The following is a 23,463-nucleotide window of genomic DNA, read 5'->3' on the forward strand; positions in this document are numbered from 1 at the left end:
CTCTGCAGTCAAAAACAGAAATACAATATTATAGCATTTCCATTTAGAGAACCATTCCATGAATGTCTGAGGACTTCTTTGGTTTGGGGGAGGGTGTTAAAATGTTATTTTTAGGTAATCTCTACACCCAGCGTGGGGCTCAAATTCACAACCCTGAGATCAAGAGTTACATGCTCCACCAACTGAGCCAGTCAGGCACCCCAAGGCCTTGCTCATTTTATTAACAGCTCATTATTTTTTCCCTTAATGCCCTAAACCCATTCTCATTCTACTGCCAATCACATAAGCAACTGTATGAACATATTTAATCTTTTTCAATAATGTTTTTGTGTGACTGTACTTGTAATTTAAATAATATTGGATTAGATATTTGAATCTGTTTCTTTCTTCCTGCTTCCTGCATCTATTTATATTAACTTTTACATGAATTCTAACTGCTATATAATAATCTACTCTATGTATCCAATACATTTTACCTAGTCTACTCTCCTAATGATAAGCCTCCATGGTGACAATTCACTGCCACCAAAAATAATGTTTCAGTGAACACTTTCATGCATATTTCCTTATGAAACTGTGAGAATTTCCAAGTCACTGGATATGGCTATAATTTATGTGACTAAGTAGTGGTAGATTACTCGAGGTTGGTTAAATGAGTGTTCATTCCAACCACTAGCACACAGGTTCAAAAAAACCCTGACCTTGTTTTATGTAAGTGATGAGTCATTAAATTCTACTCCTGAAACCAGTATTATACTATATGTTAACTAACTACAATGTAAATAAAGATTTGGAAAAAAGGGAGTGAATGGGTGACGGGCACTGGGGGTTATTCTGTATGTTAGTAAATTGAACACCAATAAAAAATAAATTAAAAAAAAAAAAGATTTGGAAAAAAAATAAGGTAAAGTAAAAACTGGAACAAAAGATGGGATTTGAAATAGGCAAAATCAAAATATGCATGTAACTACAAAATGTGTAAGCTAACATTCACATAAGCCTCAGAACTTAGATGCAATCATGTGGTCATGGTAATTATTATTACACTTCAATATTCTAATGTGCCCATCATAGCAAGTGACAAGGGTAAAGACATCAATCCCATCAATTCTGTCACTTAGGCATAGCCATGTCCTTTTTGATTTTTTTAAACTTTTTTTTAAAGATTTTATTTATTTGTCAGAAAGCACAAGCTGGGTGAGTACCAGACAGAGGGAGAAGCAGGCTCCCCACTGAGCAAGGAGCCCAATGGAAAACACCCTGGGATCGTGACATGAGCCAAAGGCATATGCTTAACCGAGTGATCCAGGCATCCCTCCCTTTTTGACTTAAAGAATTCTGTTTCAATCTAGTTTAAATGTAGGCTACGGTCTATCTTGTGCTAACATTGCTACTATTGGTGTTAAAACAGTTCTCAAACTATAATTAGTAAATCAAATAATTTTTTGTTTCAACTACTGATGCAGACTTAACTTGCTGAAACACAGAAAAGCTGTGAATCAGCTAATAAATAGAAATGCTGACCCTCCCCAGAAAGAAAAATTAAATAAAATAATCCTATCCCCCAACTATATTGGCTATTATCCAACTTTATAATCCTTAATACTAATAAAGTGACATATCAATATTGTTTTAATTTGAACATCTCTAATTATTAGTGATTTTGTGTTTATTTGGTTGTAGGATTTCTAAGACTATAAACATCTATTCATATCCTTTGCTATTTTCTCAGAGTTTTCTATATTCACCAACAGAAATGTATTAATTATATACTCACAATAAATACACTGAATATAAATCAAAAGTAAAATGAAAGCAGTATCTAGACAGTCCCTGACTTCTGACAGTTCAACTTATGATTTTACTTCACAATGATGTGAAAGCTATATGCATTCAGAAGAAGTAATATTTGAATTTTGAAGTTTGATCTTTTCCCAGGCTAGTGACATGCTATATGCAGTACAATACTCTCTTATGACACTTGGTGGTGGCAGCAAGCCACAGCTCCCAGTTAGCCACACAATCACAAGGGTTACACTTCACAACCATTCTATACCCATACAAACTTTGTTTTACACTTTCAATACAGTTTTCAATAAATTATATGAGATATTCAACACTGTATTATAAAATAGACTTTGTGTTACATCATTTGGCCCAACTGTAGGCTAATATAAGTGTCCTGAGCACATTTAAGATAGGTTAGGCTAAGCTATGTTGTTGGGTAGGGTATTAAATGCATTTTCAACTTTTGATACAACCCCACTGTAAGCTGAAGAAGATCTGTACTTCCTCTTCTGGACATGATACAGTAACACGACCTAGACTTATCAACTCACCATAAACAACAAGAATGCTGGAAAAAATGTATGAAACAAAACCTATCTTCAGACATGGAAGAGGTAGCTGAAGACTATACTTCAGAAAAGGAAACAAAATGAGCCATGAGATTACCCCATTTTCTACCAGGATGTAATTTCTATCACTGCATAGGAAGAGGGAAACAAAATAGAATTTGAAGGTCTCATTGACTTGATGAGGCACAAACTGGAATATGGGTAGTCTGAAGTAGATAAAAGCTTCAAGGCAGAGTACTAAAAAGAAAAGAGCTATGTGGACAAGAAGCTCCAAAAATCTGCACTGACTCCTTGGATTAATACCAAACTATTCAAGCCTACCATAAAACTGAACAAGGTAAGGCCAAGATATTAACACCTCTAAGTAAAAGAATTCCCATAGCTACTATAGGGCCAAAAATTATTTGAAGCCCTTCTAGACACTGTGTAGAGACCACAGTCTTAGACTACGTCTTATCTCATATCTGAGACTGAAGATCATTCACAGAGACCCTAAAAGAATCAGGCCTGAAGGAGGCTAAACTAGCCCTAGAAAAACAGCTAATCTAGACCTGACCAAAAGAAAACTTTTAAACTACCCTGGCAGGTAAAGTCATTGCACAAATAATTTATCTGTCTTCAAAAACAGTCTAAAATCTGAAAAGGGATATGACAAAATCCAGCACTCAACAAGGAACAATCCACTTATCTAATATCACTGGATCTAAAATCACTAGCAGCAGAACAAGGAAAATATGACCTATAAGCAGAAGTAAAATCAGTGAGTAGAAAAATGATCTAGAAAATGATAAAGATGATAGACTTAGTAGATAAAACAATATGAAATCAATTATTATAAACATGTTCAACAGTCCTAAGGATTTAAATAAAAATAAGGGAAAATAAAAGATACTTTTTAAAAGAAATAAAGAGAATTTTTAGAAATTAAAAAAATCTGAAATCTGAAAATTTAACTGGAGAGAATCAACACACTGCAGAAGAAAAGAGCAATTACCTTAAAAATGCAGTAATAAAAGCAATCTAAAATGAAGCACAAAGAAAAAAGGCTAAAAAAAAAAAAGTGAAATGATCTAGTAACCTACTAGACACATTCAAGAGAGCTAACATACATGTAATTAGAGTTCCAGAAAAAGCAAGCAGGGACAAGAAATATTTGAAGAAATAATGACCATAATGTTCCCAATTTTGCTGAAAATTATATTATAAACACACAGATACCAGAATAAACACAAGGTAAAGCATACCAAGAAATATAATAAAATTGGTAATAATCTATGTGAAATCTTTTTTTTTAAAGTAAGCTCCAGGGGGATCCCTAGGTGGCTCAGCGGTTTGGTGCCTGCCTTTGGCCCAGGGCACGGTCCTGGAGTCCCAGGATCGAGTCCCACATCGGGCTCACTGCATGGAGCCTGCCTGTGTCTCTGCCTCTGCCTCTGCCTCTCTCTCTGTCTATCATGAATGAATAAATAAATAAATCTTTAAAAAAATAAAAATAAAAAAATAAAGTAAGCTCCACACCCAACATGGGACTTGAACTCAAGACCCTAAGATCAAGAATCACATGTCCACCCCCAATGATGAAATCTTAAAAGTAGCAAGAAAACTATAGCTTGATACATAGAAGCTCAAGTCTAGCCACTTTAACACAATAAACTAAGTACAATTGCAAAGTACCAATTTAGATATATTCCAACACAGCTATATTAAGGTTCAGGTGTGGTGAGTAGTGCTGTGGGCAATGATCTCAAAGGGCACTAAAATAAGCCTAGAAATGCAACAAAAATGGAGAAAATATTGATTAGTATTCCTCTAAGAGGTAAGTAACCAAGTGGTAGGAAGAAACAGTTTGCTAAGACACCTGGAGTTCAAAATAAGTTGACCATTAACTCTATTCATTGAAAAGGACTACTACATTGAATCTGTGGAAGGCAGACCCAATTAACTGAGTAACTTGTGTTCGCTGAGTGGGTTATTCAAGTTTAAGGACTCCAGCTAAACTACTCAGGTCAACAGAATCTAGGTGTTGCTACCTAACACTTTTCCTTTTCTGTCCTTACCCTTTACCTCTAATAAATATTAAATGTATATTTGAAGACTAACAATTTGAAGTAGGGCCAAGCGTTACCCTGCCTGGAACACCCAGTTCTCTTAGTCTGCCCCTATGTCAGGATCATATCAAAAGTAGCTATAGAGACCTAAACACTATTTTAATTAATCTCTTCCCTTCAATTTGACATTTACCCCAATATAATAATAAGAGTTGTTTAAAGGCCACTAATGTGTTTGAGGAGAGGGATACTTTCAATTATCAAAGAGTATTCAGTTTTTTTACCCATTGTCCTTTATCTCCTTGAAGTTTACTGAAGAATAGCTTTAGTTCTCGAACTGTCAAATTATAGCTAGCCAGCACTCCCAACATGTCAACTAAAAGATCTGGAAACGAAAGAAAACAATAAAACAATTAAACAATTTATATTTCTTCAACAATTAAAATATACTGTGCTTATTTAAGAGTTTGAACACTAAAGTTCCATGCACATGTTAGATGCTTAAATATTTCTGAAATAAATATTAATAAGAGAAATACAGTATTTAAGAATCAAATTTTATTTCTTCATATCCACTGTACTACAGAAAAAAATCTTACCTGCTATCATACTGTCAACCTTTTCAATTTTCCCAAGCACTTTCTCAACAAGGCCTACTTCAGTGCAGACTTGAAGATTTCGTATGCTTTTCTTCAGAATTGCTGTAAACATGCTCCAGACTTCTGCTTGGCAAGTAATGTCACATTTTTCTAATAGGTCCACCATGCAGATGATACTCTCACCTTCTTGGATAATGAAATTCATTTCCAAATCAAACTGCCCTCCTACCAACTTCCAAAAGGGGAGGGGGAGAATTAAAAACATTAGTGCTTTTTGATATAACTTGAACACACTCCTAATCTTCTCTACCGTCTACAACAAAAGGGTCCATAAACACACACACACACACACACACACACACAGCTCTAAAGATTAAAGCTTCTAAAGAAACCCTCAAGTTAAGATAGCACAAAGTCAAGGAAGACTTACAATATAAAAATGGAAGTATTTTTCAACAGAAACAAACACAGGATGTCTTAGGTAAATCACTACTTACTGCCCTGATAACAATAAAGATCTAATTTTTAACTATAGCTATAGAAGCTATAACTGCTTCTAATTCAGTATTTATGAATTATGAACTCTGTGAACTATCCACAGCAACCTAGAGGTGCTTTGCTATTTATACAAAACACCAGCTCACAACAGAAATGAAAAGGTGAAAGAAACTGCTCAAAGTGGACACAGAACTTAAGAGTTTATATTTGCCAAATTCCTAGTTTATTTTACCTACCGATTGTGATCCTCTTTCCTTCCCTGTCAATAATTAGGATAACTTATATGTAATCATACACCCAAAGTACTAATCAAGAAAATTTATTTCATTGATACTATCAAAAAATCCATCCAGATAAAGATATACTGATCTATCACCTTAATGCCATCTTACCCACAGCAAGCTCTCACACAGAGGAGAGTATTTTTAAATATTAACAAATCCCAGTTGTTTAAAGGAATGAAAATACTTTTAGAATTACCTTTGTAGAACTATCCTTATTAACTATATTTCTAAAAGATATCTGCCACAAATATTACATACATGATTCACCTACACTCGTATCCTTCTGAATGTCTTGGTTTTCATTATGCATTAAACCCAAAAAGTGGTCAAGAATTAGGAGAAACTGAACTTTATAAAACAAAAGGCAACATCTCATAAGATAACATATAACCAAATGGAGTTTACTTCAAAAAAGCAGAGAAAGTTCAGAATAAAATCAATTAAAACTCCTTATAGCCAAGGATTGATGTTTCCCAGGTCCTGCCAAGATACACATTGATTGGCAAGAGAAAGAAAAAATAGAAAAATGAACAACATGAGGCATCTGCTATGGAGATAGGAATTCCTGGCTAGTGCAGTGGTAAAAGCACTTGATTCTTCTGAAAAAGCTCTGGCAGAGATTTGATTGTACAATTCTTTGTATCATCAGTAACACCTAGCATATGGAAAGGAGAGCTAGGTTTCTGCTAAAAGGGCCCTTTGGTGTCCCTGGGCCAATTCTAGCTACATGGTCCTGGCTGTAAAGTACACATTTAGTTACCTTGTCCACCCAAAAATTCTGTTAACTACATAAAAACACTTTATTTGGTTTTGTAAATATTATCTGCTTGTTCTGTCTTTAACATTTTATCCTAAAATAATTTCAAATTTTAAAAAGTTGCATAATGGTATAGAATTCCTGTATATCTTTTCCCCACATTTTCCCAATGTATGTTATAGAATCACAATAAAATCATTAAAACCATAAAATTAACATTGATAAAAGACTACTGACTAATCCACAGATCTTACTAAAATGCTGCCACCTGTCACACTAAAGGCCTTTTTTCTGACCCATGATCAGCATCCATATGCTTTAGTCTTCTCCATATTGAGACTGTTACACAGGCATTCCTTAAGTTTCATGACTTGGAAGCATATTTTGAAGCATATTTGCCAGATATTTTATATATTCTTCCAATATGGATATTTTTTCAAATTTAAATTCAGGCTATGCATTTTTAGCAAAAGTATCCCAGAAGTGACTTATGTCCTTACTATATCATTTCAATGGTACCTAATGTAAATATTCCTCACTATTGGTAAAGTTAATTTTGATCACTTGTTTAAGATAGTGTTTGTCTGATTCTTTCCATTTTAAAGTTACTATATTTCATGTTTAAATTATTATACATCTTGTGAAAAACACCTTGAGACTATGCAAGTATCTTGGTTATTGTCATATTTTGCCAAATAAAATCCAATAGCTCATAACAGATTAAGACACAACCAAATAGTGTATTCCAGTTTTATGCATCCATTGATAGATTTTACCTGCAACTCTTATTACAGTGGCATTGCTAAATGATGGTTTTATATTTCCATCATACTCTATTACATTTATTAATTGTAAAAGACTTCCTTTAATAAAATATATCAATCACATGTGAAAAGCCAGCATCATGCTCAAATAGCAAAACTGGAATGAGTCTCATGAAAGTCAGACAGAAGATTAGGATGTAATCACTATCATTTGATATTATTCTGGAAGCACAGAAGATATATTTAGTCAAAAGACAGCAATACATAAATACCAGAATGGAGGAATTTAAATTATAATTACTTTGAGATTGTGATATATATTGGAAAACCAAGTATTTCAAGTGAAAAATTACTATAAATGAGAAAAGTATTTGGTATTGGAACTACTGACACAGTTACCAATATTAATCAATCTCCTCTTGCAATCAATCAATCTCAAAGGAATTATGTTAAATAGAGGAACTACACACAAATAGCTACCTTAACAAGAAATTTATTCTACAGATACATTTAGGCAGTGATGTTATTAGATACAAGAACTTCATTTTAACACACTTTGAACAGAAAATAAAAGCAACAATCCCCCAAAAAAACGTTGTCAGGTAATAGTTAATAAAGTTGTATATGACTATATAATGGGATATGATGCACCCAATGAAAAGAATTAAGGCAGCTCCACTTGACATGAAAAAGATCTCTAAAATACATTGTTTAGGTAAGAAAATCAAGATGGAAAAAAATATGAACAGTATGCTACAATTTGAGTCCAAAACATGTAATATATAGGCATATAGGTATAGAATGATACACAACAAACTAAACAGTGATTGCCTCTGAAAAGGCAACGGAGCATCTGGGGGGGGAAAACAAAGGGAGAGTTTTTAGTACATACATGTTTGGACATACTCCACACAGGTCTAAACAGGTCAAAAATCTGGTTGCAACTAATTTAGGAGACCCTACCTTCACCTTAATATTATTCACATCAATCTTCCATTTTAATCTGTGTTTATTTCCACCAGTAACCACCCTTCCAAGAAACTACAGAATTAATGTTTGAAAGTAATTTCCAAAAAAACCCAAATATTTCACCAGCTTTTAAATTGAGTTTATACTGTGAGAGCAGTATCCGGACAGGTGTTTTAAATATTTCTCCATTGCTTTAAATATTATAAAATATACCTTTCCAGGAGAAAATTGATGGCAGAAATTGGTACATACAAATGTGTGGCATATTTGATATACTATATACATGCATATCTATTATACCTAAAAAGCATGCACAGGGTCTACAGTATGTCATGTTAACCCTTTCTAATAGTTATTTGAAGCTGATCAACCTTCAAAACACAAATTTGTTTTCAATGACAAGGATCATAATCCAAGTCTAGGCATTGGCTAGTTATTATCTGAGCTGTAGTAATGGCTCTGCACTACAAAATGTAATCTTCCCAAATGTCACAGTAAGTTATGAATATCTGAGCAGCCTAATGCACTTTACTAGCCGTGAAATGTGAAAATGTAATCTTATTACCTTTTTTATGGTTGTATTTTTTTGAATAATGTAGCCTAGAAACTGATGTATAGTCTTTTTCTGCATTTTAGCATGATTTGGTCTCCTATGGTATATAGAACATTTTTCACAACTCTCCATTTCAACATATTTTAGTCTTGGCCTGAACTTCATAAACAATGTTTATAGCAACCTTCAGGGTGGCATAACATGCTTTCTATAGGTTATAGTTTAATGTACAGAATTATAGAAATTTTAAAGCATATCAAAGAATTCAAATAAACCTTCACAAGTTTTGATGTAAGATTTTAATTGGGCATGATGATTACTTTCATCAGTAGTTATAGTAATAAAATACCTTAAGCTAAAATTAAATGTCACTAAACCTAAATCACCTGTATTTTCAGAAAATCAAGAAATACGTATGGACCAAAAATAATTATCTTCTTTTCAGAAGATTTATAAAACTGGAAAGACTATAATATAGAAAATTCTAGTACTTCAAATACTTCAAAGTAAAGCAATATTTCCCCTGGAATCTTGCTAAATTTTTCCTCAAAGATGGGGTCAGAGTAAGGTAGAGCAGAAAAACTGCACAGAGTACAAGCACAGCTTATTCCCCTAATTAGATTTTCTACGTCTTGAGACAAATCATCTTTTATCTCTAGACTTGTCTATTCATTTATAAAACAAGCCAAGTAAAGAGTAAGCTTCTTTTATTTATGTGCATCCTTCAAAAATGTATTTACTTTTTAAAAGTGCTAATGTCAAGGTATCTAATTTATCCCTAGGAATCCATTCCTAAGTGAATGTGACCCTATACATGTTTACAGTCACTAGAAACTTATTAATAGGGAGAAGTTGAGGGGAAATTACAATGCTGTGGCACAGGTTGTAATGTATCTCAATTTTTATTTTCTTCTTCTTCCATAATAAGAGTTTCTAGTTTGGCACATGAGGCCCAGGCAAAAAAAAAAAATTTAACCTTTCAGATTCCCTTGAAGTTACCAGCCATGTCACCAAATTGTGACCAATGAGGACAAGTAGTAATATGTGCAATGTCTGTGCTATTACTGTCAAAGGAAAGAACATGACTTATCTCTGCTACTTTCCTCTTTCCTCTAACTGCAAAATAGCTATCTTTGAATCCATGTCATAAGTTTCATGTTGAATACAACAGAGCAGAAAGATCTATGGATCCTGACAACCCATTTCATAAAGCATTTGTCCACATAAGGATCTGTACATAAATGTTTACAGAAGCTTTATTCATAATAACCAAAAGCTATAAACATTCAAATGTCCACCAGCTAGTAAATGGATAAACAAGTTGTGGTACAACCATACAACAGAATACTAATCAGCAAAAATAAGGAACAAGTTACTGATACCATTAACAATGCAAGTTAATATCAAAAACATTATGTCAAGTCAAAGGAGTTAGACAAAAGCTACACCTCGTATATGATTCCATTTATATGAAGTTCTGGAAAAGGCAAAAGTATGGGGAGAGAAATTGGATCAGTGGTTTCTAGGGGCTAGGGATAGAGGCACAGAATTAACCACAAAAACAAAAACAAAACAAAAGAAGACTTTTGGTAGGGTAATGAAATTTTTGGTATCTTGACTGTGGTACTGGATACACAAATATATCCATCTGTCAAATTGAATTTCATAAAACCATATACCTAAAAAGGGTGAATTTAACTGAATGTCTTAATAAACCTAAAGTTTAAAGCAAATCTTAAAAATACATATATCAAATCATCTGCCACTTGATCAAAGGTAAGAGAAAAGTTAAGATCCTCCCACTAGAGGCAACAATGTAGAATTCAGATGACAAAGTCATTGAATACAAGGAAATTAAAAGAAAAACTTCAGTATCTATGAATTAGCCAAAAAAGCATATGTTACTGATAATAAACTATCATCCTTATAGTTTTCAAAATCCCCATGTTTACTAAAAAATAGCAAGTAACATCTTCTCTCACACCATTCATTGTACCTTTCATAAGAATTCAAAAATTTCACTGAACTACATGTTATGTCTACAAAAGCAATATTAAGCAAAAGCTTTCCATGAAGTTTGTGAAATACTGGATTAAACAAGGCTAGAGATGTTTACAGGATAGGATTCCCAAAGATATGCTACTGTATATTACAGGTCTCAAAAAGATATATAACCAATAGATTTCCCAAAATTTACTTGACAATGGAATCTTTTTTCTTTTCGTCTTTTTTCTGATAAGAGCTTTTCTTTTTTTTTTTTTTTTAAGGTTTTATTTATTTATTCATGAGAGACACAGAGAGAGGCAGAGAAATAGGCAAAGGGAGAAGCACGCTCCCTGCAGGGAGCCCAATATGGAACTCGATCGGATCTGGGCCGAAGGCACTAAACTACTGAGCCACCCAAGTGTCCCGAGGTAAGAGCTTTTCAAATGACAATCTTCTAAAGCTTTTTTGAGAAACACTGGATAATGTAATATAATTGTGTTCTTGAAGATAATATGAATATAATAGAATTATCTATGTTTTAGGCAAACATTTGATAGGTCTTTCAAATTTTCAAGTGAATGGTTTAAAGCAACCTATTTGTTTTTCATAAGTTCCTTTCTATGATTCACAGAATATAATTATTAGTCAAGGAAACAGACATCTTAAGATTACTTTAGGGGAAAAGAAAGTATGAACAATCAAAAGTAATCAAACTGTCTTGTCCCTTTCTCTACAATCCAGTCTACAAGTCCAGTAAGAAAGATGTCCTCCCGCAATTAATTAGGGCTGTGCAATGTGCCAAGAGAGTTCAGCCGGATAACATGTAACATTCAAGGCTCGGTCATTAAGAATTTAATGGCTTCCCCTGTATTACTCATTCTAAGAAAAAAATTCAGTCACCATGTCATGAAGATATTTAAGCAGCTATGTAAAAAGGCCCATTTGGAGAGGAACTGAGGTTTCCTGTCAATAGCTTACACCAACTTGCCAATCATGTAAGAAGCTTGGAAGCAGGTCTTCCAGCCCCATTTAGCCTTCAGATGACTGCAACCTTAGCCAACATCTGAAATGCGACCTCATGGGAGGTCCTAAGCCAGAACTGTCCATCCAATTTGCTCTCAAGTTCCTGACTCACAGAAGCTGTGAACTGATATTTATTACTACTTAAGCGGGCAGCCCTGGTGGCTCAGCAGTTTAGTGCCGCCTTCGGCCCAGGGCGGGATCCTGGAGACCCAGGATCGAGTCCCATGTTGGGCTCCCTGCATGGAGCATGCTTCTCCCTCTGCCTGTGTCTCTGCCTCTCTCTCTCTCTCTCTCTCTCTCTCTCTGTCATGAATAAATAAAAATAAGAGCTTTTTAAAACACAAACAAAAATTACTGAATTTAATCTTGAGATAACCCCGTCCTAAATTTTACACAACTGAATTTTTAGACTCCACCTGTCCTATTATGGCAGAGTTTTACTGTATATAAGTAATAAATAACAAAATACAGAATAGTAAGAGATTAGCTTACTTTATAATTCAAGATCATTCCTAACATTGAGCAAACACAGTAAGGCTTTACCTTACTGTGAAGAAGGTAAGAAAAGAAAGTAAGTTCAATATGTTGATGGCAACATAACCATCAGTCTTTACAACAACCTTTTATTCAAAGTTAGCCAATATAATATCTTACTCCTCAGTCAATATCAGCTGAAAGAGAAGCTTACCAATATGCATTCAGTAACCACAAGAGCAATGTACTATTCCACACTGCCAGAAAGTATTCTCTGAATTAAATACAAAATGTACAAAAATTCACTGAAATGTTCAATAAGAAATTTTCAATAAAATTTAAATTTTCTATAAAGTTTTACAAGTATTCTCTTATCTCCAAAATTCCTTCAAAGATAGTGATATTTGGTTTCACCCTCATAAGGATTTTCCCAATCAGCCAAAGGTCTATTTTATATACCCGTAACACACACATATCATATTTATGCATTACATATGACAGAATGTCCACAGAAAAAGCCTGAGGAATATACATTAGACTATTACTGGTGATTATCTTGGAAGACAGGGCTACAAAAGATTTTACTTTCAAAATCATACATTATATACGTTTATAACACATTTCCATGTTTCAAAGTAAATATATATTTTCTTTAAATAGAAGGGGGGAAAAATAAGAAATTTTAATCCTCTCAGTATGCACTGGAATATCAGACATGAAAAAATAATGCTTCTTAGTTTATACATTACTCACAGAAATCAAATTGTATGCAATTGATGTATCCCATCATAACTGAGGAAAGAAAGCTACACAATAAGGATGTAAAACAGAAAACAGATATACAGTATCAAGTATCACCAATGACAGATAAGTAAAATATTATTTACCTTTTAATGTAAGTAAAATATTATTTACTTACATTACTTACATTACTTACATTACTTACATTTACTTTTAATGTGATATCTTAATTTTAATGAGAGTAAAATACTTTCATGGGTCACTCCCAAACTATATTTGTTCAAGATCCTTAACCATAAACAATTAAACCTTTAGAGTTTTCAGAAACATAGTTCCTCTTAGGAGAACAGTGGTTAAAGAGCATATCCTCTGGAGCAAGACTGGATTTGACTTCTGATTCTACCAAATACCAAGTGTAAGGCCAAGGGCAGGATAGTCCCCTCTCTATGGCTCACTTCCTCATCTGTAGAACTAGGGTGAAAATGGCACCCATCTCCTAAAGTTGTTGTGATGATTAAATGAACTACTATATATCTCAATTAATCCATATCCTCTGAGATGAGGATATAAGAACTTCCTTTCACCTGCTATTAAAATTCTCACTTCAAAAACAGTATCTTCAAGTTTGAGCCCTAGCAGGAGCGAAGAACATACCCAAGAGAGCTCTGAGAAGTCCCACCATGGCGCTGCCCACGCAGTTACCATCGCACACTGTGAGGGGGTGCAGCTACGGCTGCTGGCCCATCATTATGACCTTAACCCAGGCAGCAAGGCCACTGCCCCCACCTTCTGCTGTGCAGACACCAAGCCAGACACCTCCAGGAAGTGCACAGGGAGCAGAGGAGGAGCCTACATGGACTCACATCCTCATGCGCCTGTGGGAAGGGACAGCAAAATTATCACAAAGAAGGCTTTGGGAACATTAGATAGTTCAGTATAAAAACAGATATGGTTTCAACAGGAATGACACTGAGGAAGATGGATTTGTTCACCAGACTGTCATAAAGAAGTACCTTCGTGGGCAGCCGGGGTGGCTCAGTGGTTTAGCGCTGCTTTCAGCCCAGGGTGTGACCCTGGAGACCCGGGACAGAATCCCATGTCAGGCTCCCTGCATGGAGCCTGCTTCTCCCTCTTCCTGTGTCTGTGCTTCTCTATGTCTTTCATGAATAAATAAATCAAGTCTTAAAAAAAGTAATAAGTACCTTCCCAGTGTAGGAGATGGAGAGACTGTGGAGTCTGATGTTGAAGGAGGAAAGGAGGTGGAGGCAGCAAATGTCACAGGCTCTGGTAGAGCTACAGTGCAAGGCAGTAAATATGCAGCAACCATATCCATTATCCACACTATCCTTCACAGGGGTCCTCCCAGCAATTACCCAGAGAATGACCAAAACTGTGAGAGTGAGGACAGCTGGGAGAGTGCTCCCGAAGGCCAGGCCCCAATGAACCAGCCCTGTCGCTAGCAACGGTTCCCACTAACTACATGTGGAGACCCGACGGGGGCCAACCACAGTCTTCCAACCCTCCTGTGCAGGGAGAAGTGTTAGAGGGAGCTGACCAGCAGGGTGCAAAACAAGGTTGACCAGTGAGACAGAATACATATCGGGATTAAATACCATAATCCTGCTGGGGTCCTCTTCCCCAAAGACAGCCTAGAGAACATGGCAATGAAGAAGATACGGAAAATCAAGGAGATGAGACCCAAAGTCAGCAGCCATCTCAACATCAGTACCTCTGCAATTTCAATAACCCACACAGATACCCAGAAAACCCTAACCACCACCATGGCAGAGACAAAAGCAGCCTATCCACCAGCTGAGAATTCATCTGCTCTTGAGGTTGAGCAGGCCTGAGTTGAGTAAATGGTGGCTTACCATCTATACTATTATCCGGTTCAGTCCTCCAACAAAAAGAAATGAATATGAAATTCCTGAAGAAATGAACAAAAGATTGGAGCTGAAGACCTTAAGTACATGCTTTTTGCCCAGTGGCTAGACAAACAGAACGAACTACATTACGCAGCATGGAGTTTTTATTATTTTTATCTAAAGATGTGTCTTCTTTGTAATGATAAACATGTTTAAAAAGCGGGGGGGGGGGGACACAGCCCAGGTGGCTCAGTGGTTTAGCACTGCCTTCGGCCCAGGGCAAGATCTTGGAGACCCAGGATCGAGTCCCATGTCGGGCTCCCTGCATGAAGCCTGCTTCTCCCTCTGGCCTGTGCCTCTGCCTCTCTCTCTCTCTCTCTCTCTCTCTCTATGTGTGTCTTTCATGATTAAATAAATAAAATCTTAAAAAAAAAAAAAAAAGACCTAGTTTTTCTCGATATACCCTTAGAGGTTTTTAAATTGTTTCACATATGGTCAAGTTGAGATTTTTAAGAACCTCATTTTTAATTTGTAATAAAACTGTACAACTTGATTTTTTTTCAGAAGAGTCGACAAAGGGCAAGCAGCTTAAATTAATGTCTTAAATTAATAATAATAATAATAATAATAATAATAATAATAGTATTTTCATCTGGTAGCTATAGGAAAGCTGTCCTCTTCTGGTCCTTCTTCCTAGGTGAACTGTCAACACACTACTAATACACAAATTAAAAAAAGCATACACTTAAAATATTACCCTTCTGTAATACACCAAACTAACATCAAAGTAAGCTAAAAATGACACCTCTTTCTGTTGTAATTTTATCATTGTAATTTCTAAGTCCCTTCTTCATTAGGTGATATCATCCATTCTGAAATCTTGATCCACAAAAAGTTTTACATTCCAGGTTTTTTTTTCTTTTTTTTTTTTTTTTTTATAAAACTGGGTTTGTTTGTTTAAGTTTTTTTTTTATTTATTTATTCATAGAGACAGAGAGAGAGAGAGAGAGAGAGAGAGAGGCAGAGACACAGGCAGAGGGAGAAGCAGGCATCATACAGAGAGCCTGACGTGGGACTCGATCCAGGGTCTCCAGGATCACGCCCTGGGCTGCAGGCGGTGCTAAACCGCTGCGCCACGGGGGCTGCCCCAGGTTTTTTTTTTTTCCTATCATTTTAAACTACATGACTATATTCCTTAAAACTCTTCAATACCAAACAATATATAACCTCATTCCTCAATGTCTCATTATAACTCTCTCATACAATCATCCCTTTACTGTTATTAATTTAACTGACACACTACCTCTACTGACTACAATCACCATTACATTATACTCCATGACCCTTTCCCAATACCTTAGATATACCTCCAAGGTATACAAATGACCTACAATCTTCACCTTTCAGAAGAGTGCTTAACTGAAACCTGACGCACCGCGGAGGGTACAACCATACAACCTCTCTCCTTTTAAAGTTACTAGTTCTTTAACCCTCCACTGGACAAAACAATGAAAAGTAGGGTTGAGATTCTCCTAATTTTGTTTCTGCTTCCAGACCATTTACTCTTCCACCCTTGTGAGAAAGCTCATTATCTTTGGGGGTTCACACAATCAATCCAACCTTACCACCCTGAATCACTGAATCACTCCTTATCAATGTATCTTAACTGACTCCCCTTTACTCATTAAAGAGTCTGGGATCTCAGTCACAATTTTCCACTTCTTCTCATCTATTATAATCTTGCTAAATTTCAGTTTCCGTACAGATGATGTATCTAATGCCTGAAATATGGTTTCTAATACCTAGATTTCCTAAATCCAATTACTTTCAACCTTACCCTACTCACTAGGACTACACCTTAAATCATGAAATTATCTTACCTGAAAAACTGAAAATGTCAACAACCTACTCTAAACATAATTCTTATAACTTCAAGCTATCTCATCATTCTATTTCTGCAATACCTGCTCTTTCACATCAGAAAGACTTCCAGATACTACTATAGCTCAACTTAGTTTTAAACTCACATATCCCACTGCTTATAGACATCCACACATTTTGCCTCAAAATAAACATGGCCAAAGCATAACTGATTGTCTTTTCCCTAATCCTGCTATGATTGCTGCCCTAGTTGGTAATCCTACCCACATGGTAGAAACTATATCATCTTCAACTCTGCTCCTCCTACATACAATGTTCAATTAATTCAATGCTGCTAATTCTATCTCCTAAAATTTCTTAAGTTTGTCCCTCTTCCCCTTTCCTACCTTCACTAAACTAGCTGAGAACTCCTTTATTACACACAACTGTCAGTATACTTGATCTACTGGATTATAGGTCCATAAAATACAGAAGACTTCCCACATGGCTATCAACACTGTTCACCTTGTAGGAAAGCAGAAGAGAAATCAGCTATGTAGAGAAAGAGACAGAAGACAAAACAAAGTTTAAAAAGATAAGGAAAAAATAAGGACTGTATTTTTAATTCTATACATATATACAATAACATGTATGTATGTATATAAAACTATGCATGTAACTCTACATATAAAAAAAATTTGTAACCAAAAGTAAATTTAGTCTAAGCTGAGGGTATTTGTATATCCTGTTTGCTCTATTCTTTACTATAAATCTTCTTTAAGCACTAAAAAAAAAAAAAGACCCCTTATTAAATTTAATTACCTTTTTTTAACCTAAGAGCAAGTAATAAGGTCAATATTGCTGTGTATTCTTCTTTTAAGCCTCTATTTTTTAATTTATTTTTTTAGTAATATTGACACTCAACATGGGACTTGATTTCACAACCCCAAGAGCAAGAGTGGTATGCTTCACTGATCCAGCTAAGTGCCCACCTTAAGCCTCCACTTATTAATCATATTAAGAGAACCGATCAGACTACTTCAGCCAATTATGCAACAACACATCCAATAGTCCCTGTGAAAGAATGGTACTTTGTATAATCCCATCCAAGTCAAACCAATTTGCAAGTCGGGAGGAAACAACATACTATAGCCCCTCTGAAAAATTCAAACTACACATAAAGGCTTGAAGTAAAGAATCCTGTTTAACTTCACTTGACCCATATGACCAGAGAATTCTTTCCCTAAATAAACTTAGAATTTGTATTTTGTAGAATATTTTTTGGGAAACAGAGTACATGTTATCAAACAATAATAACTGTAGTACATTAAATATGATCTCGACTCAGGCTAGACATACTAAACCCTAACAGCTGAGACTTTTACCAGCAGCATTCTACCTCTATGACCTCATAGCTCCATCTTGTCTAATTTTTTGAAGGAGAGGTGTCCTTTGTCTATTACACTCAATTGGCTCAAAAATGCTTAAATACAAAACACTAAAAATCCTTATTATAATAACCCAAGTCATTTGTAAGAGCCACCAAATGTAATATGCACTCACACATCTTTCCAGCTCTTCTTCCCGGACTTCAGTTAATTATAAGTTTACTACTTTTACCATGTCAAGATTAATAACATACATTTTTCCAATTAAGATCTTTGAACACTGGGGTGCCTGGGTGGCTCGGTCAGTTAAGCGTCTGCCTTTGGCTTAGGTCATGACCCCAGGGTCCTGGGATTGAGCCCCATGTCCCTCAGGCTCCTTGCTCAGCAGGGAGCCTGCTTCTCCGTCTCCCTCTGTACCTCCCCTGCTTGCACAAGGCGCACTTGGCTCTGCATGTTCTCTCTCTCTCTCTCTCTCAAATAATCCTTTTTTAAAAAACATAAATAAATTTAAAAAAAGAAAGTACCCAAAGCAGAAATACAAATCAAAACCACAATGAGATACCACCTTATACCTTGTCAGAACGGCTAAAATTAACAACTCTGGAAAACAACAGATGTTCAAGAGGATGTGGAGAAAGGAGAACCCTCTTACACTGTTGGTGGGAATGCAAACTGGTGAGCTATTCTGGAAAACAGTATGGAGGTTCCTCAAAAAGTTAAAAGTAGAACTACCCTATAACCCAGCAACTGCACTATTAGATATTCATCCCAAGGATAAAAAAATGCTGATTTGAAGGGGCACATGCACCACAATGTTTATAACATCATATCAACAATAAACAAATTAGGGAAAGACCCCAAATGTCCACTGACTGGTGAATAGATAAACAAGATGTGGTAACACACACACACACACACACACACACACACACACACACATTACTTGGTAATTAAAAAGAATGAAATCTTGCCGGGGCACCTGAGTGGTTGAGTATCTGCCTTTGGCTCCCTCTGCCTAGGAAGAAAGGGAAGAAAGAAAAGAAAGAAAAGAAAGAAAGAAAAGAAAGAAAAGAAAGAAAAGAAAGAAAAGAAAGAAAAGAAAGAAAAGAAAGAAAAGAAAGAAAGAAAGAAAGAAAGAAAGAAAGAAAGAAAGAAAGAAAGAAAGAAAGAAAGAAAGAAAGGAGAAAAGAAAGAAAAGAAAGAAGGAAGGAAGGAAGGAAGGAAGGAAGGAAGGAAGGAAGGAAGGAAGGAAGGAAAGGAAGAAAGGAAGAAAGGAAGAAAGGAAGAAAGGAAGAAAGGAAGAAAGGAAGAAAGGAAGAAAGGAAGAAAGAAAGAAAGAAAGAAAGAAGAAAGAAAGAAAGAAAAAGAAATCTTGCCATTCGCAACAAAGTGGATGGAACAGAGTGTATTAGGCTAAGCAAAATAGGTCAGAGAAAAACAAATAATGATTTCACTCATGGAATTTAAGAAACAAAACAGATGAACATAGGGGAAAGGAAGGAAAAATAAAAAACAGAGAAGAGCAAACATAAGAGAGTTAATGATAGAGAACAACTAAGGGTTGCTGGAGGGGAAGTGAGTAGACGGATGTAAATGGGTAAATGGGTGATGGGCATTAAAGAGGGCACTTGCTGGGATGAGCACTGGGTGTTGTACATAAATGAAGAATCATTAAATTCTACTCCTGAAACCAATACTACACTATATGTTAACTAACTTGAATTTAATTTAAAAAAATAAGTAAACAAAAATAAAGTACCCAAAGCTTATTTCCTGTAGGGGTGTGTGTGTGGGGGTGTGTGTGTGTGTGTGTGTATGTATGTATGTATACATCAGTATGTGTCTGTACACATCAGTGTCTTCCACCCAAACTCATATGATCTTTCCTGTGGGGCTCTCCTCCACCTTGAGGAAAGTATCATTATGTTATAAAAATAAATGTCTCTCCCTCACTAACTGACAGAACAAGTAAATAGAAAATCAGCAAGAATTAGAAGAACTCGACATCATTAACCAATAAGAACTGACACTTAAAGAAGACTCAAAGATGTCTGGATGGCTTAGTCAGTTAAGTGTCTGGTTTCGGCTCAGGTTATGATCCCAGGGTCCTGGATTGGAACCCTGCATAAGATTCTCTGCTTAGCAGGGAGCCTGCTTCTCCCTCTGCCTGCCCCTCCACCACTTGTGCTCATCTACTCTCTCTTTCTCTCTCAAATAAATAAAAAATAAAAAATCTTTAAATAAAAAAAGAAGAAGACTCAAACCAACAATGGCAAAATACATATTGTTTTCAAGTACCCATGAAATATATGCCAAAACAGACTACATCCTGGGACATTCACACAAATTTCTATAAATTTAAAGGAATCGAAATCATTACAGTGGGTTCTCTGACTACAGTAGAATAAAACTAGAAACCAGTAACAGAATGATAAAGATATCAAGAAAAAAATCTCCAAACATTTGGAAACTAAAATATACATTCTAAATTGATGGGTCAAAGGGGGATCCCTGGGTGGCTCAGCGGTTTGGTGCCTGCCGTTGGCCCAGAGCGCGATCCTGGAGTCCCGGGATTGAGTCCCATGTCAGGCTCCTGGCATGGAGCCTGCTTCTCCCTCTGCCTGTGTCTCTGCCTCTCTCTCTCTCTCTCTGTCTATCATAAATAAATAAATAAATCTTTAAAAAATAATAAAATAAAATAAAATAAAATAAAATAAAATAAAATAAAATAAAATAAAATAAAATAAAATAAAATAAAAATAAATTGATGGGTCAAAAAGCCAAGTCTCCAGGAAATTAAAAACAAATATCAAGAACTGAATTAAAATAAAAGAACAAAAGACGTACCTGGCTGGCTCAGTTGGTAGAGCATGAGACTCTTGATCTCAGATCATAAAATCAAGCCACATTGGGCTTAGAGCCTACTTAAACACATAAATGAATAAAAATACAATGTATCAAAATCTGTGGGCCATAGCTAAAGCAATAATGAAAGAGAAACTGACAGTACTAAAAGTATATATTAGAAAAATAGGAGAAGTTTCAAATCAATAATCTAAACTTTCCTTTTAAGACTGTAATAGAAGATGGGGTGCCTGGTGGCTCAGTCAGTTAGGTATCTGACTCTTGATCTCAACTCAGGTCTTGATCTCAGGGTTGTGAGTTCAAGTCTCACATTGAGTTCCACATGAGGCATGGAGCCTACTTAAAAATAAGAAAAAATTAACCTAATAGAAGATTAAAATACATCTAAAGCAAGCAGAAGGAAGGAAATAATAAATACAAGAGAAGTTAATGAAACTGAAAGAAAAAAAAAGAAAAAAAATCAATGAAATAAAGAACTAGTTTTTTGAAAAAAATCATTAAAATTGAGAAAATTTAGGAGAACTGAAAAATAACATGGAAAAAAGGCACAAATTACCAGTATCAGATATGAAATGGGAAATATCACAACAGATCCTACAGATGAATAACTGAATACTACAAACAACTTACAACACATAATTTAACAATACAGATAAGCCAATTCCTCAAAAACCACAAGCTACCACACTTACTCAATATGAAATAGATGATTTAAATATTGTTATAACTATTAAGGAAATTAAATTCATAATTTTAAAACTCTCAAAAAATAATTCTCAGGGTTCATATTGTTTTACTACAGAATTCTATCAAATCTTTAAAATTAACACTAATTTTACAGTCCTCAATTCATTTCATAAAGCTACTATAACTGATACTAAACCAAAGACAGTAAAACAAATATACTATATACCAATATCCCTTATGAATATAAATGCAAAAATCCTTTAAATAACAGCAAATAGAATTCAATAATACGTAAGAACTAAATGCCATGACAAAATGGATTTTATTCCAGGGATACAATGTTATTTCAGTATCCAAAAACCAATCAATGTAACCCACCTTATTCATAGGCTAAAGGAGAAAAAACACATGATAATATCAATTGATGCCAAAAAAAAAAAAAAAAGCATTTGACCAAAATTCAACACCAACTCAAAAAAAAAAAAAACAAACACCTCTCAAAAGAATAGGAGAGGGAAACTTCTTAAAGTTTATAAAGAGTATCTACATAAAATCCACAACATAATAATTTACAATAGAAAACTGAATGCTTTACCCTTACATCAGGAATGTAAACTCTCACCACTCCTGACACAGTGCTGGAAATTCCAACCAACACCATAATCGGCAAGAAGAGAAAATTCATGTAGATTAGGAAGAAACAAACTGCCTCTATTTACAAGGAACATGATTATATAGAAATCCAAAGACACTTAACAAAAAACCTTCTAGAACTAATAACTGAGTTCAGCAAGGTCACAGGTTAGAACCTATAAAAAAAAATCAGTCATTAAAAAAATCATCTGTATTCATTTCTATTTACTAACTGTTAATATGTGGACAATGAAATTAAAAATACAGTATTATTTATAATCACTTAAAAAACTTTGAAATACTTAGATGTATTTCTACCAAATCTACCAAAACATGTGCAGGACTTGGATGCTGAAAACAACAAAATGACTATTTAAAAAACTAAAAGAAAACCTAAATAAATGTAGAGACATAATGTGTTCATCATATAGATACCAATTCTCCCCAAACTGATAGATAGAATACAACTATCATAAACTCAGCAAGATTTTTGCATATATAGAAAGATTATTCTAAAATCGATATTGAAAAGCAAAGGAACTAGGATAGCAAAAACAATCTTGAAAAAAATAAAGTGGGAAAATCAGTTTACCCAATTTCAAGACCTATATTGCTACAGTAGCTAACACTATGAGGTAGTACCAGAGAAACAAACACATAAATCAATACAACAGGATAGACAACCCAAGTAGACCAACACAGATATGCTCAACTGAGTTCTAACAAAGGTACAAAAGCAATTCAATGGAGGAATTTCAATAAAGAGTGCTAGTAATCAGATATCCATAAATGAACAAATGAACCATCACCTAAGTAGCATACCTTACACAAAAAACGAATATAAATTGTAGATTTAAAGGTAAAAAATAAAACTTTTAGAAAAACACACAGGAGAAAATCTTCAGGATTTTAAACTAGGCAAAGAGTCCTCACACTTGACATCAAAACCAAAGTCCATAAAAGGAAAAACCAATAAACTGGACTTTATCAAACCTTTGATTTCCAAAAGATCCTAATAAGAGGATGAAATGACAAGCTAAAAACTAGAAGAAAATTTTTTAAAGTACATATATGACAAAAGACAATATCCAAATTAAATAAAGAACTCTCAA

At 34.9% G+C, this 23,463-nt stretch overlaps 1 protein-coding gene and 1 pseudogene across 10 annotated transcripts in view; one reads left to right on the forward strand and one right to left on the reverse strand.

Annotated features, from left to right (window-relative positions):
- LRBA (LPS responsive beige-like anchor protein) overlaps window positions 1-23,463 on the reverse strand; it is a 721,151-nt gene that overhangs the window by 635,953 nt on the left and 61,735 nt on the right. For all 10 annotated transcript variants that reach the window (XM_077846317.1, XM_077846318.1, XM_077846323.1 and 7 more), the window contains 2 exons: window positions 5,005-5,236; window positions 4,690-4,790 (listed from right to left, as the gene is read on the reverse strand). In XM_077846317.1, coding sequence (XP_077702443.1) covers window positions 4,690-4,790; window positions 5,005-5,236 — 333 coding nt within the window. The remainder of the gene's footprint in view (window positions 1-4,689; window positions 4,791-5,004; window positions 5,237-23,463) is intronic.
- LOC144282707 (Y-box-binding protein 1 pseudogene) lies at window positions 13,734-15,100 on the forward strand (annotated as a pseudogene).

This window comes from Canis aureus, chromosome 13 (assembly GCF_053574225.1).
Source record: "Canis aureus isolate CA01 chromosome 13, VMU_Caureus_v.1.0, whole genome shotgun sequence".
Taxonomy (NCBI): Eukaryota; Metazoa; Chordata; class Mammalia; order Carnivora; family Canidae; genus Canis; species Canis aureus.